At 41.0% G+C, this 27,426-nt stretch overlaps 3 protein-coding genes across 6 annotated transcripts in view; 2 read left to right on the forward strand and 1 right to left on the reverse strand.

Moving 5' to 3' along the window:
• Nucleotides 1–6,501, forward strand: part of TUT4 (terminal uridylyl transferase 4) — a 43,541-nt gene extending 37,040 nt beyond the window's left edge. For 2 of the 3 annotated variants that reach the window (XM_030278769.4, XM_030278768.4), the window contains exons 28-30: nt 2,082–2,607; nt 4,764–4,937; nt 5,951–6,501. In XM_030278769.4, the coding sequence (XP_030134629.4) occupies nt 2,082–2,607; nt 4,764–4,937; nt 5,951–6,042 (792 nt within the window). In that variant the 3' untranslated portion in view covers nt 6,043–6,501. The remainder of the gene's footprint in view (nt 1–2,081; nt 2,608–4,763; nt 4,938–5,950) is intronic. The other variant, XM_030278770.4, reaches the window with a different exon arrangement.
• Nucleotides 6,502–7,480: 979 nt separating this feature from the next.
• On the reverse strand, nt 7,481–11,253 carry PRPF38A (pre-mRNA processing factor 38A). Of its 2 annotated transcripts, XM_072932719.1 has the most exons (11): nt 11,149–11,198; nt 10,977–11,114; nt 10,728–10,887; nt 10,098–10,219; nt 9,869–9,954; nt 9,616–9,726; nt 8,964–9,076; nt 8,452–8,478; nt 8,277–8,374; nt 7,899–7,947; nt 7,481–7,813 (listed from the first exon to the last, which is right to left on the reverse strand). In XM_072932719.1, the coding sequence occupies exons 2-11, from the start codon at nt 11,104–11,106 to the stop codon at nt 7,771–7,773; spliced, it is 939 nt and encodes a 312-aa protein (XP_072788820.1). In that variant the 5' UTR covers nt 11,107–11,114; nt 11,149–11,198; the 3' UTR covers nt 7,481–7,770. The 2 variants fall into 2 exon arrangements, with proteins under 2 accessions (XP_072788820.1, XP_030134633.1); XM_030278773.4 differs by having other exon boundaries at nt 10,977–11,253.
• A 39-nt stretch (nt 11,254–11,292) lies between these two features.
• ORC1 (origin recognition complex subunit 1) lies at nt 11,293–27,007 on the forward strand. Its single transcript, XM_030278771.4, has 17 exons — nt 11,293–11,398; nt 12,202–12,306; nt 12,699–12,826; nt 13,970–14,139; nt 14,323–14,704; nt 15,325–15,622; nt 16,980–17,084; nt 17,423–17,609; nt 18,142–18,266; nt 18,992–19,093; nt 19,601–19,772; nt 21,921–22,028; nt 22,741–22,890; nt 24,069–24,188; nt 25,647–25,813; nt 26,046–26,133; nt 26,642–27,007. The coding sequence occupies exons 2-17, from the start codon at nt 12,218–12,220 to the stop codon at nt 26,834–26,836; spliced, it is 2,586 nt and encodes an 861-aa protein (XP_030134631.4). The 5' UTR covers nt 11,293–11,398; nt 12,202–12,217; the 3' UTR covers nt 26,837–27,007.
• Nucleotides 27,008–27,426: the final 419 nt, after the last annotated feature.

A 27,426-nucleotide genomic window follows, 5' to 3' on the forward strand; every position in this document is an offset into this window, starting at 1 on the left:
TTTGAGAGATCTGTCTTAAGGGACTGTCATGTACAGACACAGCACACAGCTGAGTCACTCTTCAGGGAAAAGTCTGCCAGAGCACACATACAAGCAGAACAATAGGGAAATTTTTGACAGTTTTCTCCTAGAATTTTTTCAAGTCTCCATAGAGCTACATAAAATATGTTTAATCTTCTCAGTGGAGATGGGGAGCACAGGATATTTGAGCAAATACAACTGCTGCCATTGAATATTTTTGGAGCAGACAGTAAAGCAGAAATTAATTTATTTTAAGCTGTTAGTCTGAGAAGAGTGTCTGCTAAGGAAGCTGGCAAGTAAGTAATTGTAGTAATCAGTGCTGCTGATCACTAATGCTCTTTGTTCAGTTTGCTACTTTGCTAGCTGATCAGCAAGCATTTATTGGAATGCTGGCTCCAGTAACAGAGATTTTATGACTTACAATGTGCTGGTAAAGAGTTACTGATAACTGCCCTAATCCAAGTGAAGGGCTGAACATGCCACGGGAGTATTTTTTGTATGAGCCTTATATTTCTACCTGAAGCATTGAAGCTGGATGTGTAGGTGCAGTCAGAGGCAGACACATCATGTGCACATTCTTGTGTCACCTGGATGTCTTGGACTCTGTGTGTATTGCATGGTTGTCATTTGGCCAGGATTTCTTGGTGAATATGTTCTGTCCAGGAATTGGTTGAGAAGAATGGGAAAGGGGAATATTGATGGAGTAAGAGGGAGAGAGTGGGAAGCAGATCAAGAGGCTAGAGTATAATATGCCTCCTCTCCTGCTGCTGGCACAGTCAGTGCATGCTTGTGGTGGGTTAATATTTGCAGGAATGTTTGTAACCAGTGCATGTGCTTTATTTTCATGACATTTAAACTGTTAAAACTAGTGATCATCTTTCCAATCCCAGATTTTAGCTTCTCTTCCTGGTTTGGTAGAAAGGTATGGGAGGTACTCATACAGGCACAATTGTAATAGCAGCAGGGAGCAATCCCAGCTTCTGGGCTTTTGCCCAGGCACAGACACACAGCATGCTGCTGGAGGGGATGCTCTGGCATGGCATGGGCAGGTCCTGCAGACACCTCTGGTTATTGGAGACAAGTGACTGCTAGTTTAAATGGACAGGTGAGCAGTTAGGGATAGTGACAAGCTTTGAGAGACCTTTAACTCCAGACGTTCAACAGCAGCTGAGGCTCTTGGAGCTTGGCTGACTGCTGTAGTCTGTGGAGAGAGGAGTCAGTCTCACGGGGGAAAATGAGATCTGAGATTCAGGTTCTCCTCTCTGGTTTAGATATGTTTCATTTGAATGTCTCTGGAGGCACTTATTCCATCAGCATCTTGTCTCAGTGCTTAAAACCAGACTAGGGAATCCAGATACTGGCATTACGTGTTGGCACATAGACTGAGTATGTCTTTCCCCAACCACTCAATTTCTTGAAGTGCTTTTTTCAGTTGCAATTCCAAACAGACAAAATAGCCTCATGCCTGTTTCTGTTGCTGGTGAAAAGGAAAGTTTTGTAAGAGCTCTGCAAAGGCTGTAATAATTGCTATTACTATGCCTTTAGCCACGGCCTAACATCAGGATATGAAGGTTGAAACTGGATGTTTTGAATTTGCATTCCTTGTTCAAAAGATTTTTAAATTGAAAGATGCATTAGGAGCTTACTTTGGAATTACTAAAAAACTGTGTAGTAATAAGATCCACTCTATTTAGAAGTAAGGCAATTAGTTTATGAGATACTGGGCTGTACATAAGTAGGGTAGGGAAGACACTGATTAAAGATCAGAAACAAGTGTGTGAGGAGTCTAATGAAGAGCTTGGGACTACTATTCACTCAGAATGGTGTTTCTGATGGTGGGATGTGCCACATTAACAAACCAAATTACCTGTTGGTGGAAGTCAGTGTCAGTTGAATTGCATTACTGAAGCCAACAGGAACTTGGGTGCAATGCCTGGGGTGTTGCTGGGGAGTGCTTTGCTGTTTTATAAATAGTCTAATACAGTGGGTGCTTATTAAAGAAAACACCATTAAATAGCCAGTGAACTAATCAGAAATACATACTTTTTTTTTTCCTCCAGTCTGATTCGCATCAGTCATCTTACTCTCCACAACCTCAGCAATTCCCACAGAATTCCTCTCAGCCAGCCTCCATTAACCAGCCTCAGCCACAATCAATATCCCAGTCTAAGCACGTTCCTCAGCCACAGCAGGGTGCACAGCCACCCCATCAGGTCCAGCTGCCTTTGTTTAACTTTCCCCAATCTCCCCCAGGTCAGTATTCCACCTTGCATAACCTGGGACTACTTCAGATGCACCATCACCACCAAATTCAGCTTCCCAACACTTCTTGGCCTATTCATGGGCCTGTTATTCACTCTGCACCGGGTAACCCTCCTCATTCTACAAATGTTCCATTTTCTATGAGATCTGGCAGCAGCAGCACCACAAATAACCAGAGCAGTGTAAGCTTGAATGATCCCAGTATCATCTTTGCACAGCCTGCTGCCAGGCCCATGGGAATCCCCAGCACTTCTCATGAGGGACACTGGCACAATCCTGTGACTCCAAACTCACTGGTGAACAATGGCACTGTGGGGAATTCAGGTAACTCTTCTTCTCTGTTGTATCAAACCTCTCGCATTTTGTGTACAAGTGTTAAGTGTTACAGGAACAGCTAACTCTTTTAACTTATTTGATAAAAAATATGATGCTTAAGAAACCAAATCATGACTTTTACCTGTCTTAACATTTTCATAGGGAAAAAAATTAGAATTGATCACTGTAATTTTTAGGCATTGATCCTGTCTGCCATTAATGGCTGTGCAACAATGAGAAATCCTGCATTCAACTGAGAAACCTCCTCATCATTGTTTGAATCACTCACATTTCTGTGAATGTGCTGACAGATAATGGATTCCTTAGACAATCATGGAAACATTAAGGTTCTAAGATCAACACATCCTTATGTCATTTATTAGACAAATGCTGAGGCTGCAACCATGAACTTAGAGACTGGCAGAATTGCAGTTGTGCAAGTTGAATATTGTCTCCTCATCTTTAGTACAATATAATATGATCTTACCTGTTCTGTTTTTCCTGTGGCTTGTCCTGACACGTTTTACTTCCATAATCTCGATGTTGATTCCTGACAATATGCTGTCCTGTGACAAGTGGGCAACAGCCTCTTGCCCCATAGCAAAGCCAAGTACATTGGTATGTTTGAGGCTGAGAAAAAGCAGTATATGATTAAAGCCCATTCGGTTTTATCTGCAACATGAACTGTGGCAGCCCCTACATTTTAACTGTTAACCTTTACATCATTAATCATGGTGGTGGTCTTCTGATTTATTGTGTGTATAAGTCCTCCTATGTTTAAAAAAATAAATGCATAATATAATGTTCTGGTGCAGTTGTTCATCCTAAGATTAAAATTCTGAATCTCCTCCCAGCCTTTCTCTGCACTAATAATGTGATTGTCAGTAACAGTAGATTTTCAGCTGAGTCTACAATTTTGGATGAGGAATAATTCACCAGTGGATTTCAAATCTATGTTAAGGTGCTGGAGATACATGATTTTCTATTTAAAGCTTTGTGGGGAATATATTTTAAAGGAAACAGGAGCTTCTACCCATGTGTTTTCTCTGTCTCCAGTGTGCTCTGTCCCTACCTCTCCATTTTGGATCTTCTCATATGTCCCCTTCTCCAGCTTTCTCTTTCCCTCAAGCTGCTCCTGCCAATCCCCATGTCCTTACTAAGTACCTGCCTTCTTTCAGACAAGCCCCATAAATTCTAATTCCTTCTCCATATGCTGTCAGTCACAGTATTTTTTTCCTGTCCCTCATCTTCCATCAATTTCCAATCTCACCACAACCCTTTTCCTAGTTCCCAATAATAGTAATTTTCTTCTTTGAAAATGATTCAGTTTTATTTCTATTTTGGCTTAGATGCCATTAAAGTGAATGCACAGTAGAGATGAGCTGTCTCCTGTCTGTTTGAAGCATGGTTTCATACCGCCTCAGGACAATTTGACAACAGTAAATTTGAGGAAACTTTGTCCTGGCTTGACTGGAAAGGAGCTACTTTAATTTTCTTTTCAGTAGATAACTGGTCAGAAGTAGGATCATTAGAAGTATCAAGAGAGACAACTCTTTTTTATGCATACTCTAGAGCTGTGCCTCATGTTGTGGGTCCTGCCTCCTTGGATGCTTGATTTCTCATCCTTAATGTTGCAGTGATATCCGAATTGTAAATGGAGTAGCTTTACAATTTGTATATTTATTTCCAAAGTTTATATTTTTCTCTCTAAAAATAATTTTTAAGTCAGTCCAGTGATCTAGATAGCAAGTTTCTTAAGCATGTAAGTATTAGTGGAATTCCAGTGTACATCTGAGAGTTATTTCTTGCAGTAGGATAATAGCTTTCCTGTCACAGCTCTGTCAGTGATAGTGGATATTTGTGTGGGATCAGACAGTAGTTCTGAACATTGTTCAGTCCTTGTATTTTTCATCATGAGAAAGTCATAAAAATAGTGAAATCACAGCTCTTGATTGTAATGTTGATTCATCCTCTCTCTTCCCAATAATTCTATTATAGTGAATAATGAAGTAATTTTTACTGATGTATATTAAAAAAAGTAGCACATCAGACTGATCACATTAAGTCCCCTGCAAAACTGTTATTTAAGATGTAAATTGTATTTGTGACTTACTGTTTAATTATTTCAACTTGCAATGTGCTTTTCCCTTTCAATTGAAAAATAGATCAGGGTTTCCAAGGACAGTTTGGTAAAATGAACCCTCCTTCTGTCCCTTGGGACCATGGGACCCCTACCCATTTTCCTCTCCTCCGAGGAGCGTGGCCTTACAATATGCCTCAGAACTACATGCAGCAGGGAAATGCCAGCTACCCACCGAACAAACCTTTCTACCCTCAAGGTACTAGAAACCAGTATGTGAATCAACAGCTCATGCACCATGTCTCTGTACTGTCTCAAAGGCTTTAAAAGCCAAGCAATCATGTGTCACTCGTAGGCTCCCTGGAAACATAACAAATCCCAGAGTCAAATCAGCGCTTCAGCTTCCTCTGTGGATGAATGAAAATCTTTGTGGGAGGGAAGGGTTAAAACAGAATTCTGAAATCTGAGCCAGTTTGCAGCCTGTTGCACTTCCAGCCTCTTTTCTCTTTGCTGCTGCTGGCTCACCTAGAGCTGCCTCTGCTTCAGTAGAGGTTGAGATGATTGGCCCATGAGTGTGCTCGGAATATGAAGAAATTTTTGTCATAATTCACTTTATTTGGCTTTGTGAAATGACTTATGTAGATAAAAACCTGCAAGACCATAGAATAATGGAGGTTGGAAGGGGCCTCTGGAGGTTTAGTCCAGCTCACCCACGGTCAGAGCAGCACTGACTGCAAAGTTAGGTCAGGTTCATTCATCAGGGAGCTGGAAAGGACTGACTTGATTTCAGCTCTGACGTTTATAAAAGGTGAAGGTGTTCATTAGCTGGCAGGATGGGGAAAGGCTGTAGGAAAAAGACCTCCACTACCAGAGAAACAATGCTAAAATTTGACTTGGAGGATGTGCAGCTTCCATGCTGCTGGGGTCACCTGGTGTAAAATGAGAGATACAGCCACTAAATCCTTTTTCAAAATCTAATCTATTGGCTCTAGCAGGGTTTCCAAGTGAAAACTGAATTTACTTAAAATCCTGAAATTACTTTTGTTAAGTAACTGAAGTGCTGCAACAAAATAATGTGTCTGATTGTTAGGGAATTTTGGAGATAGGATTAAAGTAATTCTACATTGTCCCATTAAATGGGTTAGTTGTACAGATAACATTTGTGTCAATCTAGTAAATGGCTTATTTCTAAGTTAGATTAGTACACTGAATATAGCCAAGCACTGTTAAATATGTGATTTGCTGAAGTAATTGTAATCCATTTTCTTTTAGCTGGTCCACTGATGCAGAGTAACCAGCGGTTCTCACTTCTGTCTCAAGGACACCCACACTTGAATCTGAATTACATTCAACAGAAAAAGTGAAATTGGATGGGATTGTGGGTGGGTGGGGGGGAGGGGAGGAAGAAATTCAGGTTCTGATTTAAAATCTTAATGCAACATGTTTAGATACAAGATTATTTAAGACTGTTTTTAAACTGTATCATTTGTACATAGATATGAACTATAGTTTTTACTAGTATCACAAAACTGAGTGATACAAATTTCATCTATTTTATTACCCTATTTTTAAGGGGAATTGTGTTTTGTTTTATCTTGATAAACTGTAAAGAGAGAGAATTTTTAAAATTAAGTTCTTTATTTTCTATTAGCTGTATTCATACTTTGGTTGCTTCAGACTTTATATATATTGTTCTAAAAAAAATAAAATTAGAAGGGGATTTCATGTGTTTAAAAATTTGTCACTTCTATTCTTTACAGAACTATGTAGTGCCAAAAAAAACTTTTTAAAAAGAAAAATAAAACTGCAAAAAAAGGACATAAGATTTTTTTCCTCTTTTCGATTTGTATGCATGCTCACTCTAATGGGAATAGAAATGGCTTTAATGTGGAGATCTTGGAAAGATGAGCAGTTTTAACAAGTGGTACAAGCATCAGACGTGCTTACCTGCTTTTTTCCATGCTAGTGGTGTTGCATGTGCAGTTCACAGCCCGTCTGTGTTATAACTGAAGGACAAGTACACCTGCTTTTCTGTTTATCAGCTTTGCAAAATAATATGCAAATACTGTGGAAAAATTAGGCTGTACTGGGAAGCAATTTTAAAGAGGGCTTTCCATAAATTCCCTAGGCACGCTTATTTGTGTTGTCAGCATTCTCAAGGCAATATGAGAATCCTGAAGCCCTAAATGCAGTTCATGGATAAACCTGCCTGTCCCTGCTCCTGAAGAAGGGCCATGAATAAAGACATGGTACAACTGATTTCAAACGTAGCAAGAGAGAATTTTATCTTCAGTAAGAGCTTAATTATTCTAAATTTTAAAAACGAACTTGATTCAGAGATGGTAGAGCTGAACATCATGGTGTCAAATTCTGTTTGCAGTCACAGGGAGGCCACAAACTGCTTAACGTAGTGGTATACTTCTTTAAAATATATTGAACTTCTTACTCCAGAAGAATTAAGTAATGCTTTGTACTACTTTAACCTTCTGAAGTCTCTGGTGGCATCACCAGAAGCAGCAGATTACACTGAAGGATGATTTTTACAAAGCACCCAATGACAACCATGTGTTGGAGAGCACTTTCAAGTGAGCTTTTAGTAAACACTGGATTGTGACAGCCTTGCTTCCTCTCCTGTACTGGAGCTCTGAGAAGCCAGGGCTGGGAGCCCTGCAGTGTTTGTGACTGAATTTAGCACCTGACTGCAGGGACAATTTGACAAAACAAGACCCTGATTTGAGAACGAAACCAGCTTCAACCAGGGGATATCTCAACAAAATATTGTGAAGGAAACAGCCAAGAGCCTTTAAAGACAAACCTTCCTTTTTTTATTGCTCTTCATTAAGTTTTTACAGGCTTCAAGAAAAACAATTAAAAAACAACCTTCAAATTCTATCAACAAAGATGAGTAACTAACTACATAAAAAGTATCCTTAGCTTACCTTTAATTAAAAAAATTCAAGATGACAAAATGAGAAAGATTAAAGAAAGGGACTGCTAAAGCAGTCAGTAGAGAGCCCACTGTCCTGTGGAGCAAATAGGACAGCATCAGACTGCAGCTCAAGGTCCTTAAAAGGTGGGCTGGGTTTTGTCTGTTACTCATTCCCTCGCCGACTCTTTTTGTGACTTTTCTTAGATCTGAAACAGAAAAAACAAGAAGCCAATACTGTACAACCTACCTTTAATTCCCAAACTGCACTTCAGAAATAAGCTAAGCCTTTACCTTTCAGGTGATTTGGAGTGACTTCTGTGTCTGTGACTACGGTGATGCCCTGTGAGATAAAAAGGCAGTAGTTACTTCATTTCCACTGGAACTCTTAGTTGTTTTACTAATGCAATCTGTATCTAGTGAACAAGTGTGCCAGATATTGCCAGAACAACCCTAGCTTTAACCAGGCACTCACTTGCCAGGAGGTTAATTTATCTGATAACTGACTCGTCAATTTTGCAGCCATTAAAGGAGTTCCCTAGTTCTGCTTTCATGCGAGCAGCAGTTTTATCAGCCAGATTTAACACCTGTGCTACCATCTCTATATGGTGACACAGCGGATGTGCTGCTGATAAAGACTTGCCAGAGTTATTCTGGAAGTGGCAGAAGTACCTGGAGATTTAGATCTCGATCTGTGGCGCCTCTCCCGGGATCTGCTCCGGTGCCGTCTCGGGCTCTTGCTGCGGTGCCGCTCCCGGCGCGGTGATGGGCTGAGGGAAAGGCAGCTTCTAAGAGAGCTGTACCACAAATGCACACTGCTCCCTTAAATAACAGAATTAAAGAGTACCTTCTTCTCTTCGGAGAGCGGCTGCGCCTGCAATTGGGGGAGAAAAGCAAAAAAATTCACTACAAATCATTAGCAGAACAGCCATTTCATTTCCCACATCCTTCAGCAACAGCACCAGAGCTTTTACTTCTATGAGTGCTTAGGATTGGACCATGCAGTGAGCAAGAGTTTAGTGATAAATTTTTCCTGGTTTAGTATCAGCAAGAGCAATTAATAGGATTTTCTCTGCAGCTTCTGGCTTACATGAAAACAAAGCACTTGGTTCTCCTTAACATCTTAATTGTATTGTCAAATTTAGCTGAAGTTGGGCAGCAAGTTCAAGAGTTAGAGAATGACTGGAGAAGCAGGCAGAGGGGTTTACTGTGGCTGTGCACTGCAACTCCTCAATTCAGGAAGTGCTAATGGAACAGAGAGGTGTGGGATGTTCTGGATGAACTGCCACCTTCATGGCTGTGCTCCAGCTGTCTGCAGCACAACAGGTAAAAATACTGGTGAAGGAAGAGTCACCTCACCTCCTTGGGGACCTGCTCCGGCTCCGCCGGTACCGCACCACCGGAGATCTGCGGGGCTTGTCCAGGTCCCTGTAGCCCCTTCTGCGGTGGTCAGGAGATGGGATCCGTTCCAGCTGTGAACAAGTGGGGGCAGGATCTGTGAATCCTGTTTCAGCAACGTTCTATGCTATTGGTAAAGATTTCTGAACTATGAATATAAATTGCAAAGTCAGGCAGCCAAACTTCCCCATCCCCTAGTATTTCTTATTCAGGAGTGAGTGGTGCTGCCCAGAACTGCCAACTAGAAATCTAACAACCATTTCTCACAGTGCTGGTTTTGAAGAAGTACAGCAGCACTGACTGATGGTCACAGGTCCTTCCATCATGACCTTTAGTTCTCTCCATTACATATGCATACAAAGCAATTGTTCTCAATAAGCTTAATACAGATTTGTGGAATTCAAGAGAGAGGAAAACATGGCAACCTGACGGTTGCTTCAGGGTCCAGGTCCTCACAAGCTGCTTATATGAAAATGTATTATGAGGGGATGTAAGAGTTGCCAGCAGCCTCTTGGTACCTCCCCTCAATATTTGTCATAAGCTATGAAGTGTCCTAAAGGGGTTCAGCTTCAACTATTCCTTTCCAAAACAGTTCATCAAACAATTCACCAACCTTTTCATCTTCTTCTTCCTCCTCCTCACTAGATTCTACATCATCCATGTCTTCTTCCAGAGCACTAACACGAGGCTCAAGTTGCTCAGCTTCTTCCAGAACATACCGTTTCTAAAAGAAATTGCAACTTTATTCAACATAACCCAAGTAAGAATAAATACCTAAGGAGACAACCATAGCTTACTCAACAAGCCAGCAGCCAATCCAGCTACTGGACTTGGTGCAGTTAGGAATTCCACAACCATTTCCCAACCTGCAGTCGAGGCAGGATGATATCACAAACACGTTCCTCATGGAGTAGCTCATCAATAAATTCATCCACGTGCATCAGCTCAAATTCTGGGGGTGAAAAATAGTATTTAAAATACAAAATTAACACTAGAAGCTAAAGTAAAGATGGAACATTTCAGACAACTTATATCAACAGGTTATGCCACAATTTTGAAGATTTATATTGCTAAACAGACATTAAGAGTGTTTACCCCCATTTCTGTTCTGACTTTTAATTTTCCGGTAGTCGTTGTACAGTGGTTCCAGGTACTTGTAGCAGTCGATGGCAGTGCCTGTCAGTCTCATGTACAGTGCTCCCAGCATTCGGACATACCTGGGAAGGAAACTTTCCATGGATCTTGGCTTCCTGCACACTTAGCAGTTTGGATAAAATAAGAGTTTTTTCCCTCAAGTTTCTGAAGAAAGTCAGTACACTGGCCAGAATAACAACCATTTAAATTTGCTCCATCACTTCCTTGACACTATCAAAACCATAATACAGTTTACATACATAATGTCTGTAAGGGGGCATTATCACTTAACAAAGAAAAAATACTGACAAAAAAGTAATTAACATGAATGCTTTAATGCAATTCATTCCAAATACTTCAGGCAGAGGTTCATTATCACAGAGAGCACATGCCACAAAGATGAGCCCTTCCAACAGGCCAAGTGACAAGGAGAACAGTGTTAAAAGCAAAAAGAAAAGCTTGGTTTTGAGCAAGCCCAATTTATCAGGGCACACTGAGAGCTAAACCCTACACTGAGGTTTCCCTGGCTGGTTTGGGCATTTCCCCTCGGTACAACAACCTCAACAAGGGAAAAACCACACTACAACTTACTTGAAGTCTTCGTTTTTTATGAACTCCACGATGATGTCCTTCTCGGGCTGAATCTGCAGCATCTTCAGCGTCAGGCACAAGAAGGGTGTGGGTTTGATGTTCCCTCCATAGACGCCCCCCACGTACTTCAGCTCCATGGCCTTGTCCACCACCAGCTCGGCTGCGAGAGGGACGGGCCGGGCCGGGCCGTCAGCACGGGGACCCCCGTGCCCCCCGGCCCGGCCCGGCCCGGCCTCCCGCCCGCCTTACCCGTGAGGCCGAAACACTCCTCCTTCCAGTACTTGGACTCGTAGATACGCGTGCGGATGATCTTCTCCACCAGGTACTGCGGGTTGGTGCCGTGGATGCTGTGCGCGTCCTTCACCGTGCGGTTGGCCATGGCGGCCGCTGCGCAGTCCCGCTCGCCGCTCCGAGCTCAGCCCCGCTCAGCCCCGCTCAGCCCCGCTCAGCCCCGCTCAGCCCCGCTCAGCCCCGCTCCCGTGAGGGCCGCACCGCCTTCCGCTGCCGCTTCCGCCTCCGGGGCGGAGCCGCCGCCGCCGCCGCCTCCGCAGGGTCGCATCACGAACATGGCGGAGCCGCGCCTCCGTCCCGCCCCGCGCGCGCGCGCCGCCGGGGGCGGAGCTCCGCGCGCGCTTTGGCGCGAAGTTCCATCGCGGCGCTGAGGGGACACGGTGAGCCGGGGCCGTGAGGGGGCACGGCGGGCAAAACGCTCCGGGTGCGGGAGGGGACCGCGCACTGGGACACGCTGCCCAGGCAGGCTGGGCACTCGCCCTCGCTAGGGATATGCCAGAACGGTCCGGACGCGATCCTGTGCGATGTGCTCTGGGACGACCCTGCTGGAGCGGGGAGGTGGGACCGGACAGACCGCTGTGGTCTACTCCAGCCTCACTCGCTCTGTGAGGGGATAGGGCCGGTCAGGGGCTGTGTGCGGGGCTGTGGGGGGTCAGTGGCTCTGCGGTGCCGCCGGAGCCCCTCGGTGTCCCGCAGCGCGTCCCGCCCTGAGGGCGCCCGGTGGCCCCTCAGCCGCCATGTGCCGCCCGGGCTGGGGCGGTGAATGGCACTGGGGGCACACACAGAAGTGTGTGGCTTTTCCCTGACTTTCCAGGCGAAAATTCTCACTTAGGGAAGGGAAAAAAAAAAAAAACCGAGAGGAAAGCAGAAGAATTGAGCGAAAGTGAAACGTCGGTAACGTCGGTGCCGGTCTCAGCCAGCTCGCAGCGGGCAGCCGGCCCCGCCATGGCGGTGAGGGCCGGGGAGCCGCGGGGAATGGCAAAGGAATTGAAGAACAAGTCGCTGCTAAATATCTTCCTTTTTTCCTCATCCGTCGAGGAGGGCTGGGGGAAGATGGATTTCTCTGTGTCAACCACCGTTCTTAATGTATGCTGAAAGAATTGATAAGCCGTTCTGTGTATCTTCCCATCTTTCCTTTTTTTTTTTTTTTTAATAATAATCAAAAAGTGTTTGTTTGTTTTAGCTTTTCCTTGGGAATCATGAACACCCGGCAGCAAAGCAAACTTATCTACTCCTGGTATGGAAAACCCTTGAATTCAGACAGAAAGCTAAGGACTTCCCAGTACACGTAAATAACATTTATTTTTGTTTTGCTATAAGGGAAAATTAATAGATGTTTCTTTACCTTTCTGACATTGTTTAAGTTAAAGGCAGTCTATGACCATACAAGTAAGGTTTTGAGCATTTTGTTGTGATACTTGTATGTATGTATGTAACAAAAGCATTAAGCTCTTGAATTATAAACTGTATAGTGTATAAACCAAAACGTTGGACCAAATCTGTGAATAAGTTTCAACTAACTGAACAACATATGAAAACTTCTAATCAGAGAATTAAGTTGTAAGCATTGCAAGAAAGGGCATAACTAACTGTAAATTTGACAGGACATCCGGCTTAATGATATGTGAATTATGAAGACTATGAAATTCTCCTAATCTTCTTGTATCTGTCTCTTTCTAGGGGGATCCTCATTACATCAGAAAGCACCAAAACAGAAGCATGTATACAGCTTGGTGACTTTATTTTAGTAGAAGGGGTGAATGCAGATCAGCCTTACGTGGCACAGCTCATGGATTTATATGAAGATGGTAAGAGAACTAAAAACTTACGTTCTGCATGAGAAATTTTTAAATGTTTTAAAGTTACCTTTTCATGGGGATGTAGTTAGCATTAACAGTATGTCACTGGTCTAATTTATTAAGAAAATCAAATTTTGTATCAGTACTCACATGGTCCCCCAAATATTTGGGACTGATGGCTAATTTCAGGTAAATTTGATACATAAATGGAAATTTAAGTACATTATAATTTTTAGTCTTTTTACATAATTGTCTAATTTAAAAACAGTGGTCCTTGAGGAAGGCAGTGTGAGCTCATGCTTTATTTAGAGATTAGAGAATCCAAATGGAGCAAGAGCATTGCATCTCATTAGACATCAGGCAATTTACAAATAAGGTACAAGGTTGAATAAACGGGACTTGCTACTTCTGTCCCTTGTAGAACTATTTGTTTATACAGAGATAAATATGAAAAGAGAAATCATGGGAGGTGGGTGATACACAAATTGTCTGAGCCTAAATTGGGAGCTACTCGTTTGCTATATCTGATTCTTTTGAGCAGATTTTTTTTTTTTAATACTGTAATAATAATACTTTGAGGGTTTTTGATCTTCTTTTTCTTTTTAAAAACATAAATAAATATAATTCCATTTTATTTATTTTCTAATGCACTTTTTTATAGCACAGCTGAATATTCTTTTCAAGCTGTAACGAAACCCATGAAACTTCCTTAAAACAAGCTATTTCATCAGCAATACTCCCTGATTTGTCACCTGGTGAAAAAAAGTGTTTCTGGCCTCTGAAAGTACAATGGCACTACAAATCACGTCCTGAAATTTCTCACTTCTCCTTTTATGTCACTGCTTTTAGTTAGGGTTTGAGGAGATCACATCTGTGCAAATAAGGAACCTCTTTGTTTGTGATAGGAACTGGTGCTCTGCAGTTGGTCTCCAGGTATTGTTGTGATTGAGACCCTGTGCAGTGTTACCTTAGCCCTTAAGACTCTCAACTCAGACACTTTAATTTAGCTTAGAAAATGGGACTTGCAATCTCTTACCAGATGCTTTCTCACAAGTGTCCAGGGAGGATTTCTACCCTTGCTGGCATTTCAACTAAAGTCTGGCACTATTCACAATAGAACTCTGATGTTCCCTGACTTCCTCCTTGTTGCAGGTGCCCAGCACAAGCGTGCAGTTGTGCAGTGGTTCTGTCGTTTGGAGGAGATACCTCAGAACAAACGGAAGCTGCTTAAAAGAGAGATTTCTGCCCAGGAGGTGTTTTTTGATCAAGTTCTTGGCTATGACACCGATATAGCTGCAGAGACCATTATTAAAAGCATCATGGTATGTACTGCAACCCTTGTGCACAGCGAGGGAAGAAAGTGACAGCAGCAGCCCTCTAGTGTTAATTAGAAACTAAGGATTGCATGAGTTGCAGTAATAAGATCTGTGTGTAGAAACTAGCTGAATTCTAAATTAGCAGTAAACATTAATGTATATGTGTTTTGATATTTCCTGTTGTTGCAGGTATTGCCTTTACATCTGGGTGAGGAGCTGCCTATTATTACATTAAACAGGGAACAAACTTTCTATGTCAGACAGTCTTGGGATGGGAAGTGCTTTAAGGTTTTGTCCCCAGACACATTCTCTAAGCTGAAAGAAGCTAACAAGAAACGAGGTGTCATCACAAACTCTTCAAAAGCATTTATTCCTTCAGACATCCTTACACCTGTGAAAAGAGAGACGGGGAGTGTTGTTCGGAGTGCCACAAAATCAAAAAACCCTGATATGGAAATAGAATCCAAACATTCTACTTCCAAGTCTTCCCTTGCTAAGGAGAGACATTCTCAAAGGGTGGCTAACAATGACATCAAAACCCCAACAGCAAGGAAGAAGCTGGAGTTAAACAGTATGTATATATCAATATTCTGTCTATTCAGTAGTTCTGTATGTGTTTTCTGCTTCTCCCTTTTGGTAGTTCAAGCTATTGTAACATTCAACATCAATATTTTTAACTGCCTTGTTCAGGCTGTGGGATCAGCCCAAGCCTTGTGGCACATCACTTGTTTGTCTTGTCTGTTGTTTCAAGCACTCTACTACTGCTGCAAATGCTTTATTTGTATCTGATAAATCGAAATGAAAGTGCTTGTTGACTGAAATGGTACCAATCAGCCTCACATGACCACAGAATGTCCCACTTTCTTAATCTTCTGACTAATTGTGTACTAAATGTTTACATAGAGCTGGTTGAATGGGCACATTTGATCCTGTGTAACAAGCAGTATTTTCAACATGGAACCTGACTAAAGTTGTAGAATATGGTGGGTTAGAAAACTGAGATAATCTGTTTGTCTTCCTTCTGTAATTTTTTAGAGGAAGTGCCTTCTAGTGATCCAGTTTTTTGTTCCTGGAGTGCAGTGTTCATTTGCTTTCATTTAAACAACAGCCAGCTGTACCATATCTCCTGAAAGTTAATCAAACCAGCCAAACTGAAGCCTGACCAAAGTTCATTTTGCTTTTCATTTCTAGGTCCCACAAGATCCAAAAGCAGGCTGCTGGGATGTGAAGTTTTGAGTCTTTTGGATGATGACTGTGACTCCATAGCACCGTTGGAGCCATCAGCCACTAAAAGAAAAGTGAAATTCACAAGTGAAATTTTAGGCTCACCACCAAAGATCCCCTGCAGCAATGATAAGTCCAAGTCAACAACTGAGACTGCAGAGGAGCGTCAGAGGTTCAGTGAAACCATGCAATTCTCCCCCTACACTAAAGTCAAAGATTTCAGTGAAAAAGACAAGAATCTTCATGAGAAAGATGACATTCTCTCGTAAGTGACAGCATTTTTATCATTGTTTTTGTATGGGATTTCTATTTGTAGGAAGTTCTCTTAAAACACACTTATGGAAGATTTCTGGATAGAAAAGTAGGTGAAGTCTCTGCACGTGCCATGGTTTGCCTGGTGAGAACAGGAAAGAAGGGAGAGAGCCTCAGCAGTGACAAGGGCACTGTGGTGAAGCATAGGAAATGTTACTTGGAGGTGAATGAATGATCGGGGAGATCCAAAGAGGCCTTGACTTTCCAGATGGAAAAGCAGTTCTTGGTTCTAAGATCAGAGAGATAATGCTGGAAATAGGAATGGTAGGATGATGTGAAAGGGAACCGAAGCCATGTTGATGGTTGTTCTCATGAGCATTGTACCCATCAACATGGATGAAAATCTGTTTCCCTGCACTCCATAATCAAGGCTCAGATGTGCCCAACTTGTGACAAGTGTTGAGGGATTCTGGACTGTGGAAAGTGGTTTGATTTGCCTCAGGAGAGTCCTCATGATAATGATATGTATATTTCCATGCTAATTTTTATGTAGGAAAGAAATCAAAGCCCAAAAAGCACAACTATTCAAGTATATCTTCACACAGTCTTGAAAAATGGCAGAAAGTGGGGGAGGAAAAAAATGGAACAGACTTTTCTTGTGCAAAATGTTGCAAGAAGCCAGAAACCAGTTCTTTTCCTCCTTTCCAAGAGTAAAGATGTGGATGCAACAAGAATTTCCACCTTTTTTTTTTTGTCACTAATTATGTATAGCATGAAAATGTTTACCTTTGTTTGATACGGTAGTATCATTTATAGATCTTAAAAAAACTTTTAAGAACTGTCAACAAATAGCAAAAGCATCTGTAATTAATTTCATTTTTTACTTGGAACCAGTAGGAAAATTGTGTAGTAAGAGTAAAATGTTTCAGTGGAAGGGATGAAGAACCAAGACAACCAAGGAATATCAAAAGACAAAGAGACAAATACATTCCAAAGGGCAAATCAAAGAGATGCCCGAAGGGAATAATATTTTTCTTATCTTTCTCTTAAAAAAATAGGCAAAAAAACCCACCTCTCAATAAAATAAAACTACAGCTGTTCAGAGCCCCTGTCCCTTCAGCTTGGCAGTGCAAAATACAGCAAATATTTTGTTTTCCTTTGCAAAGATGTGTTGAAGACAGAGTGTAAGAGGGGGGAAATTGTGCTGCCAGCATCCATGCCATAGCCAATCTCTAAATAACAAATAAGAATTCATGCTGGATGGACAGTGGTAACAATTGAGCCTGAAGTTTGAAAGGCCTTCTCTGTGTCTTTACAAGTGTGATGCAAAAGAGAGGGAATACAACCAGCTTTGTTTTCTTTCTTTCCAGTTTAGTTGGATATCAGAAACCGAGCAGCCAGATCCCTGTGCTGACCCCTCGTTCTCGCAGGACATGTGCACAGAAAACCAGTGCTCTCATTGCAGAGCAGATCAGGTAAACCCTGCAGCCATCATCTCATTCAGATTGCTGTTGAGAACTGCAAGCCTTGAGAGCTTGTCTGGATTAATATTGAAATGCAAGTGGTTCTAGAAGCACAGCTTAATTGCAGCTTCAGTAAAAACTGGTTTGTGTTCAGAAACATAAAGCTGACTCGTGTTCTTCAGAAAATTGACTTCCTTTAAACCAGTCTGTTAAAAAGCCATGGAAAATTAGCAGCTGAAGTGGAAAATGTTTTGCCAGAAAAAGCTGCAAGTGTACAAATGTTCCTCTGTTATGTGCAGACTTATGTATGTTGTTTTTTTTAAAGCTTAAATCATTTCTGTTTCTCATAGTATGTTGGACCAGGAAGATTTTCAGTCTGGCTCTGACAGTTCCTACTCTTCAAGTAGTGAGGAAGAGGAGGATGATGATATGCCCTGTACACCAGAGAAAAAACCTAAATCTAGCAGAATATTCAGCACCCCAAAATCTTCAAGGAAGTCAGCAGTTCATACTCCTGCAAAGACACCGAAGAAAACTGTAAGGTTCCACATAAAGGAACTATTTATATTGTTTCTAAGCCAATTATTTGAATGTTTGATACCAGAGTAAAGTATCTGAACCCCTTAGCTTTTTGTGAAGCATTATCTGGATTAAATTAATCTTTGATATGAGTAGGTTATGGAAATACATAAACTATTTGCATATTGTGAATATTGTTACAATATCAATCAAAAAACTGTAGCCTAAACAGAGAAATTACTGCCTTGGATGCTGCTTCTTAAGAACCAGATCAGTCTGTTATGCAGCACTTCAGAAAAGGATTAACAACTCGAAAATTGTTCAGACAGTTAAAAGGTGTAACTGTCACCACCCCCTTTCCAGTTTCCTTTTTCTCTTAGGAAGAAAACACCATAAGGCTTATGTGGTAATTCCCTGTGTAGATACTGGTTCTCAGTTCATATTGTGCTCTGGCATAAGTAATGTTTGGGAAACTCACATCAATGATTTGTTCCCAACAGAAATTGCTGTTTGTAGAAAATATGCTTGAGGTTGTAATTTCTCTTTGCAGCCTTTACAGGGAACGCCCAGAACACCCAGGACACCCCGGACACCCCGGAATGCAACTCCAGAAATTCCCAGGCGCATCCAGGCAGCCCAGGAACCAGCCAGTGTGCTGGAAGAAGCCAGATTAAGGTAACCCGTGCTCAGGAGAATGATCTTTATTTTGCATCAGGTGTGCAGAGCACTAGGCTGTGCTGAAATAGGGAATGTCATCTTTATCATTTAGAATAAAATAGGTAAAAATGCATAGTGTTTTGATCCAAGAATAGTAATTAATAATGTACAGTACAATATTAGATTTACAAATAATGGTAGTATTTAGAATACTAATTTAGCCATTTCAAGTGACTGTAACCAGTCCATGCTAATTTCTTCAGAATTAGGTATCTTTATTCTGTGAAACATTAGAAAAACAAAGATCCTCTCTGATTAGCTTTAGATGTAAAGGTACAATATTTATCTCTTGGTGCATGAAAAATCTTTACAGGTATCACTGTAGATCCTCACAGTGGAAAAAAAAAAGGCATTCAGGACTGACTATCTTTCAAACTGGGTTTTAGTTCTGTTTCCTATAAGCAGTCTCTCCTGTTTTGTCCTACCTCTGCACTGACTTACAAGTAGTTTGTGAATTAATACAGATGGCTCTTTATTGCCGCATAAATTAAGAGAACATAGAGAGAGACTAGGCTGTTTCTTTTGGGGTACTTGACACTGATGCTCAGATTTTAAAGTATGTAAGAGAGATCTGGAAAACTCCACATGTGAGGAAAGTGAGCATCTGCCCGTTTGTTTGCATCAGTTCTTCAGAGATAACAGCAATTTTAATTTTCTTTTTCTTTTCTTTTTTTAATTCGAAGGCTGCATGTTTCTGCTATCCCAGAATCTCTGCCTTGTCGTGAGGAAGAATTCCAGGATATCTATAACTTTGTGGAAAGCAAACTTATTGATGGTACAGGAGGGTGAGTTTGGCAAGACTGTGACAAAGATCATATCTGGTTAGGGCATAATAGCAGTCAGATTATATATTTTTACTTTATTACTTAAGATTTAAAAAGTTATCATCATTTAAAGTTTCTCATTCGATTTTCCTGGTATTTTTCTTCCTTAAGGGGTGTTGTGTGTAGAAATAATGTGGGCTTCTTTATTCTACAGATCCAAATTAAAGACCAAATTATAACTGGTCAGTTTCAGAAGTCTGGAAAACTATTTCCTTTTTTTTTTTTTTAAAAAAAAGGTAAATTACTTTTATAAAATGTTTAAGGTTGTTAATTGCTCCAGTAATAATAAAAATCCTCATCATCCTCCAAGGTGTTATGTGTCCCAGCTTGCAAATAAAGTAAGATGTAGGCAGTTGCCTGAAGAGTCAGGTTTCAAGACTGATGTCAGAGGTCAGGAGTTCCAGCTCGTTAATCCCAAGAGTGTTACCATTTTGCTCAGGCTGCTGAAGAGGTGCTCTCCTTTTGTAGATGCATGTACATTTCTGGAGTGCCTGGAACAGGTAAAACTGCAACTGTTCATGAAGTAATTCGGTGTCTTCAGCAAGCTGCAGAAAATGAGGAACTGCCACCATTCCAGTTTGTGGAGATCAATGGCATGAAGCTGACAGACCCTCATCAAGCCTATGTGCAGATATTAGAGGTAAGTAAAAGCATTTTCAGTGGCGTCTGGGTTTGAGAGAAGAGATGTTACACTTTCCCATCAGATCCTTGATAAGTTACAGTGTTCAGGGCACTTATCAGTACTTCCCAGTCCCTCCAAGAGATTGTGTGCTTTTATCTTAGAGCAAGTTAGAAAATAATTCACTTAAGGCCTTAGCCAACTTGAATTGTTTTGCTGTCTGCTGCATAAGGGTAGTGGCTGAGAAATAGCCTGGTTTATTGCATCTACTCATCAAAAAAAAAAAATCTAAGCTTTTTGTATTTTCCTATGGTGTAACTTTTTCTGCACATCTGCTTAAACAGCCTCTAAGGTGACAACTCTGAAAGTCAGTATAGCAGTAGAATAATTACTGAGGGGGTCTTAATGGTTAATTGGTCAGTCATAATAGTAATTCAGCTAAAGAGAGGCCATCTCTGTCAACAAAGTGTATTTCTGATATCCATGACAAACCAGTCTGCAGTATCCATCTGGGACTGCTGACTGTGCTTGTGTTGTATGGGTGGGAATTAATCTTCTGAGGACAGGATTAAGATCACCCAGTAGGCATTAGACATTAACTGCTCAAAAGCTTTCTCAGTCTAGGCTAACTTTAAACCAGTGACCTGGAAACTAAAGGGTTTCCTGAAGCATCTGTTCCATTTTCATATAAACTTCTGCTCCATTTATTTAAGTTTGACATCATCTTTCTGAGCAGGGAGTGGCATACATTAGTGTTGTATGTCCCAGTCCTCATAGCTGGGAGTTAAATTTGCATAGTTGCATCCTTTCCTCAAACTCAGCTTAGATTTGGTGTCTTGCTCAGGCATTTGCTGAGGCTGGGCCTCTGTGTTTCTTTAGCATAGTGAGAGGCTTCCTGACAATTACCTTATTTCATGGTGGTGTGAATGTATTTTAACATCCTTTGTTTCTATCCCATTCAGCATAAAATCTAAAAATGAATAAAGAATAGGCCTTTGGAAGTACAATCTGCTACTAGTCCTGAACTCTGAGGCAGCCCAGTGAAATATCCTTTAGGGGAGTACAAAGTCACATGAATCACGTACTTCTCCAATTCCTTCTGCCTCAGCTACTGTCAAAGAGCCCTTAATAAGAGCTAGGCTGCTGCTGCTCTCCTGATTGCTGCAGGTCCTGATCCAGTTTGCTGATGTTTCTTTGCATGACTGAAGTAAATTCTTCCCTTCTGCAGTTACCTCACTGCTGTAGGAAAGTTTAGAAATGGGACAGATGGAAGAGATAAGGTTGAATACCTGGGTACAGTTAAGAGTCTATTTCTACCACAGCAACTTAGCTCTTTGGTATGTTGGATACTCAGCTCCAGAGCTGTAGAATCAGGGTTCTCTGGGATTCAGCTCCTTTCTGTGACTAATTTGGACTGTCCTGAATGAATTAGAAACATGAAACAAGTAGAGGTTATACACTAATCTTATGCTCTGGCTCATTTAGTAATTATCAAATCTTAGGTTTATAAGAGATTTTAGAAAAGAAATACAGTTTTCAAATGCAATCTCCATTTGGCTTTATTGCTGAACTTTGCCCTGTGATGAACAATTGATTCAGCATCTGCTGTGTAATTTTGAAATGTCATGCTTTGATTTTTGGGAAGAGGTAATAATTTGCAAGGGAAGAGGTAATATACAGTCAGCTGATCTGTTCTGCCACATAGTTGCAAAAGGTATTGCAGATATTTTTTTAGTTCACAGTTGAATAGATTTAATTATAGATCCTACTGATGAGTCATTAGAATTTTAATAGCAGTCCGGGATTACTCAAGTCAGGCTATTCTTCTCAGCTGACTTAGATTTTCAGTAGGTGTGTGTATTCAGAGATACCCTAGAGATATGCTGGGTTTACAGCCCTCTAGGCTTGGTGGGTTCAGGATTTCATAGTGATTCTAAGACAGATTGCAGAGAATTCTTTGGGCCTTTCGTTTTAGCTATGCATTTTTTTTGTTTCTCTCCTCCTTTATGGGCAATTCTTGGTAGACCAGAGTGTCTTATGATCTCTGTTGTTTTACTCCCCCTTGCAAAAAATAATCCAGGTACTTGGTGTTGATTGTTAAGGAGTGAAAGTTTGTATTTCCAGGGTTTGGTGTGATTAACCTGCAATATTTTTTCAATCTTTGTGCAGTTCTTGACAGGTCAGAAGGTGACAGCAACCCATGCTGCAGTACTGCTGGCAAAGCTGTTCAGTACACCTGGGCCAAAGAGGAAGACCACAGTGCTGATAGTGGATGAGGTGAGACAGAGAATCCTTTGTTTTCTTTCCTCCAAGGATTGTAAGAAGTGAGTTTTTGGTGGATGGAAAATTATGCATGCTTTGAGTATATCACATGTGATGTAACGGGAATAGACTTAGGAGAGAGGAGATACAAGTAGTTCCTCTTACCTATTTAAAATCAGTTTCCTGAAAAGGCTGAGTATCCTGTTGCCGTGTTATTCTCTGCCTTGGATTTCGTATTGGTTTTATGTTTTGTTATTCCAAGACATGGAATAAGTTGTTTGTCAATTCTAAATACCAGAGGATTCAATTGTATTTGTCTGGAAGCTGCTGCTTTTCCAGTGGGAAAACTCATAGAGAAGTCACACCCAATTCTAAAAACCTTGACTGAGCTGTGTTCATTAATAATCATATGCTCTCTTATTTTTCTGTAAGGTAATTCAGATTCTCACTTGGAGGGTCTTTGAATCTTGTTAGATGTAGTATTAGTATCACAGTAGTGTTTTAGAACTCCAGCTGTTTAACATTTACAGTTCAAGCATCCAGTAGGACTGTGCTTTTCCAAAGAAGACTAGAGCCCTAATTCAGCAAATGCAGTCCTATTAGTAGATGGATAAAGGAAAGGCAACAGAGACAGCTTGTTCAGAATCACAAGGAATCTTCTGTGGCAGAGCTGGTTCTGAAACCCCCATCAGGTTCCAGTCTGATTCTTATCTTTTTATCTCTGCAGCTTGATCTGCTGTGGACCCGGAAGCAGAATGTGATGTACAACTTATTTGACTGGCCAACCCAAAAGCACTCCAAGCTAATCATCCTGGCCATTGCCAACACCATGGACCTGCCAGAGAGAATCATGATGAACAGAGTAGCGAGCAGGCTGGTATGTTCTAGTGGTTCTCTAGCTATGCCATAAAAGGAGAACAGATTAAATATTGGATGTGATCAAAAGCAATCCAGGAGAAAAGTAGGATTGGTTATATCAGAAGCTGAACAATGTTTTTTTTAATTTCCTCTCCAGAATACTGATAATGAACATATAAATCTAAGTTCAGGAGCTTGTTTGCTAATCAGGTATTGTGCTGTGTATGTACACTAAGAATTAAATAAATATATGGATGACTTTTAAAATATATTAAGATCTGGATAATCAAATGCTGAGCTTCATGGTTAAGCTGCTTACTCTGAAGTTCTCTTCCTCTTTCCCCTTTCATTCCAGGCGCATACTTACTTCTCTGTTTGCCATCATCAGTTGGTAGATTATATAAAGGTATTCAACAAAGAAAGTTGGATGCACTCTCCACTTGTTTTGAATATATTTTCCTAGGTCATCTCACCACAGCTCTGAAAAGTGATTTTCAAAAACAGTTCTCTGTGCCTCTATCCTTCCATGACTCAAACACAGCTCCACAGGGTGTGAATTGCTTTCCCCCACCCACTAAACCCACTGCAGATCAGCTGAGTCCATATAGTCACAAGAGAAGTTTTGCATAAGAAATCAAAAACTCAGGTCTCCTGTGGGATGAAAGGCAGTGCACCATCTGTAACATCAATTCTCATCTGAGGGCAGTTCTTAATGGCTTGAGCCAGAAGAAGGTTTTAATTCTTGGCTGATGGCTAACTTGAAGTCAACACGCATATTTACAGATTAGCTAAAGGAGACATTAATATTTTTCCACAGCTGTTGCCATTATTGTATTAAAAAGTAACATGTAGACAGATGTAATCAAGATATTTTTTTACTGGGGAATTGGGGAGCTCTGATTTGTTTACAAGTTTTTTTATTGGAGAAATCTGAATTCTGATAGGAGCTTCACTTGCTCCTCAGGTCTTTCAGTGGGGAGATCCAACTAATGGTCCTCACCAAGTCACAGTTTTGTGGATTTCTTCATTTGTTTTACAAATGTGATGGATTAAAGTGTGTCACTAGGAGGGAAAGGATGTGAAAGACTGATTGCTCTTACCAGAAAAAGTGAAAGTAACCACACAGGCCATTCTTCAGCAGCTGAGAGTTTTCCAGCCCCACAAACACTTCTCACTGTGTTGTGTTATTTGTTGTAGGGCCTCACCAGAATGTCCTTTCAGCCCTATACCTATAAACAGTTACAGCAAATAGTTTCATCTAGATTGAAGGGTGTGAAGGCATTTGAAGAGGATGCAGTTCAGCTGGTTTCCAGAAAGGTGAGTACAGAGCAGATGAATGTCCTTCATGTTGCACTGGGTGAAAAGTGTGGGGACAGCAGGGAGAGTTTTGTAACAACTGTTAGACCTGGTCCTGTGGTCGTGTTCTGTATTGGAGGCAAGTATTGGGGCACAATTAGGTCATACATTATCCAGGGTATTTTCTCAGAAGACATTGCTAGAGCAGTGTCCTTGCTTTTTCCACCTACTCTGAGAAGGCAGCAGCATCTTCCAGGAGCTGAAGGCATGACAAGAGTCGTGATGACAAGATGTCAACTGTCTCCACTGTTTAGCATAATGTGAGTCACTGGAGAATCCTGAAAAAGATAACATGCCAGTGGCAGTGGGAATAGCCTTATAAATGTTATTTCTCAAGATGTTCAGTGCCTTGTCATAATAAATAATACCTGTTCTGTTTGCAAGTTGTAATACTCGGTACAAAACATAAGTATTCCGTTGGGGATCAACAGCTTCTCAATTGAGATATGTGCACTGCTAATGTTTTGAATTAGCAGCTCTATATTAAAGTAATCTATTAAAATTATGTCAAAACATCCTGCATCATTGTAGGATTAAAAAAGGGTGCTCATAAATATGTCAGAAGTAAATACAAGCATGTGTTTTGTTGTGAAGGAGCCACTCCTCTGTAAGAATAATAGTGAGGGTTTGCAGAGGGAGTAATTACAGTGTTTTTCTAGTATGAGTTTTCTTCAGAAATACAGAAATATACCTTGCAATTAGATTTTCTATGGGGTTTCTCATTCTTGGCCCCAGCTGGGTTTTAGGGCTATTGTATATTACCAGCATCTGCTGGGAACACTAGGCCAGTACTATATGTGTTGAATGTTCATATCTTTATTAAAACTGTAAAGTACAATTGGGGTTTTAACAAGTATTTAGTTTCACAAATTTCAGACACCTAAAAATTTTCAGGCACTTGTAACAGTAAATCGACTATCCTGGATCTTTCTTTGAGACCTTTTTGAATTATTAGTGTACTCTTAAAATCAGTATTTGAACGACTACAGAAAAACTTACATTTTTTGGTGTCATAGCCACCCTCTCTTTTCTTTTTCCTTTTCTTGATCCTGGATTATGGTAAAGGTTTTCAGTGATAATTAAACTGATACTTCTGAAAGCTTTTGGTGTTGAAGTGAACTGCTCACCTTTAATTTTTATTTTTTTTGACCTCTGTATTATAGAAAAAAAGTTCAGCCTTGAATTTATGATGACCAGATCAGGGTGGGGGTGTGAGAGATGTGGAGAGTTGCTTCTGTTGGTTTTGGTCAGTAAGCTCAGTTGTTTGGGATCTGGGATTGTAGTAAGATAGTCCAGAAATGCGTTGGTCTCCCACTGGGTGCTCAGGGTGTTTGGGGTTAGTTTGTCTGTTGATTCTTGCTAAACTCTGTCCCCAGCTGTTTGGAACTGATGTCACAAACGTGTCACGTTCCCTTGCAGGTGGCAGCGCTATCCGGGGATGCGCGGCGGTGCCTGGATATCTGCAGAAGGGCCACGGAGATCTGCGAGTTCGCCCGGCAGAAGAGAACCCCAGAGATTGTCAGGATGGCCCACGTGACTGAAGCCATAGATGAAATGTTCTCATCACCATACGTCAATGCAATCAGGTAAAAATATTCCCTTTGCTTTTGTGTTCCTTTCACAGCACTAGATTTTCAAAAACAAAAATGATGATGCCAGAGTTGCAGGCTGTGATACAGTGGCCACTTGTGACATAAACTGCCTACCCTGTGCTTAAATATGTAGCTCCTAAGCAATTTCCCTTCCAGACTTCGCCTGATGTTTCATGGGTTCTGAGCTTCACAAATGGATTTTTGTCTGTTTTGTTTTTTGACTCAGGAATGCTTCGTTGCATGAACAAATCTTTTTGAAAGCAATTTTGGCAGAGTTTCGCAGGGCAGGAATTGAGGAGGCAACAGTTCAACAGGTATGGGGCTTTTTTGTTACTGACAACAATGATCTGGATTACAAGGGGGTTTTATTTTTTTTGGCCTGCATGTTAAAACATCTCATGCTTCTACCCTAACATGCTTTATAACAGGAAGAATCAAAGAGAAGCTGAAATTATCAGGCAGCAGTTCAAGGAGGAAAACTGAAATTTGATTCCAACTTGTGCATCACTGTTTTTCTTCATAGAGGCAGATATGTCACTGGTAGCTTTGTTTTTTTTAGTAGACCCATTAAAGACTGGGTGCCAGCAGAGCTGTGAAGACTCTGGAGTAGTCATGAGTAGTGTGGAAGCTAAATGTTATTACTTATACAAAAATGTAGTTCTAAACATTTTTATGTAGAATTACAGCATCTAAACAGGCTGGAGCTATTTTATCTCCCCTCCCATGGACTTGGGGGGAAGGCAGCTTCTCACTATGTCACCTTGTCACTCATTTGCAGCTGGCAGGAAACATAACCTGTGTCCTTTTTCTCTTTTTTAACAGATCTACCACCACTACGTGGCCTTGTGCAGGGTGGAGGGCCTGCAGAGCCCTACGGTGTCAGAAATCATGGCAATTTGTTCAAGGCTTGGTGCCTGCAGGCTCTTGCTGGTGGAGGCCAGCAATAAATATCTGCACATGCGGGTGCGACTGAACCTCAGCCAGGATGATGTCATGTATGCACTCAGGGAGGAATAAAGCAAAAGATATTTTATTGCTTTTAATATGTATAAATATTTTAAATACCGTCTATTTTTATTTTTTTTAATTATTGATAAAATGGAAATAGTGAAATGTATTTTTTTAAAGGCTTTGCTTATTTGATGTATAAAAATACTCTTTTAATAATAAAGAATTCATTTCAAAGCATTTTAAGTATTTCAAACTTTGTTTTTAGAAGTATTTTTAAGCGCTGATAGCTGGTGCCCTTTTAATTGAGGTGTATGATCTTAGGATGAATTATTTGAAGAAGATTACTCGAATCACTTTTTTTTAAGGCTCATGGTGTCTTTAGTATTCTGTAGATTTTCCACAGTGACTTTTATACTCAGTGAAATGCATTGTTAAAATCTGCTTAAACTTTTCCTTACCAACATAATTAAAAGGAACTTTCAGTTTGCAAGGCAGGCTCGATGTTGGAATGGAGGAGACTGTAACAATACCGCGAACACGGGCTGTGCCAGTCCAATACCCAACTCCTTTGACCGATCGCTATTGAGGCCTGTCCCTCAGCCGCCTCAGGTGCCGGGGTGAGTGCAGGGGACGGCTCGCACAGAACCGGGGGCCGC

Source organism: Taeniopygia guttata, chromosome 8, assembly GCF_048771995.1.
Source record: "Taeniopygia guttata chromosome 8, bTaeGut7.mat, whole genome shotgun sequence".
NCBI classification, from domain to species: Eukaryota; Metazoa; Chordata; class Aves; order Passeriformes; family Estrildidae; genus Taeniopygia; species Taeniopygia guttata.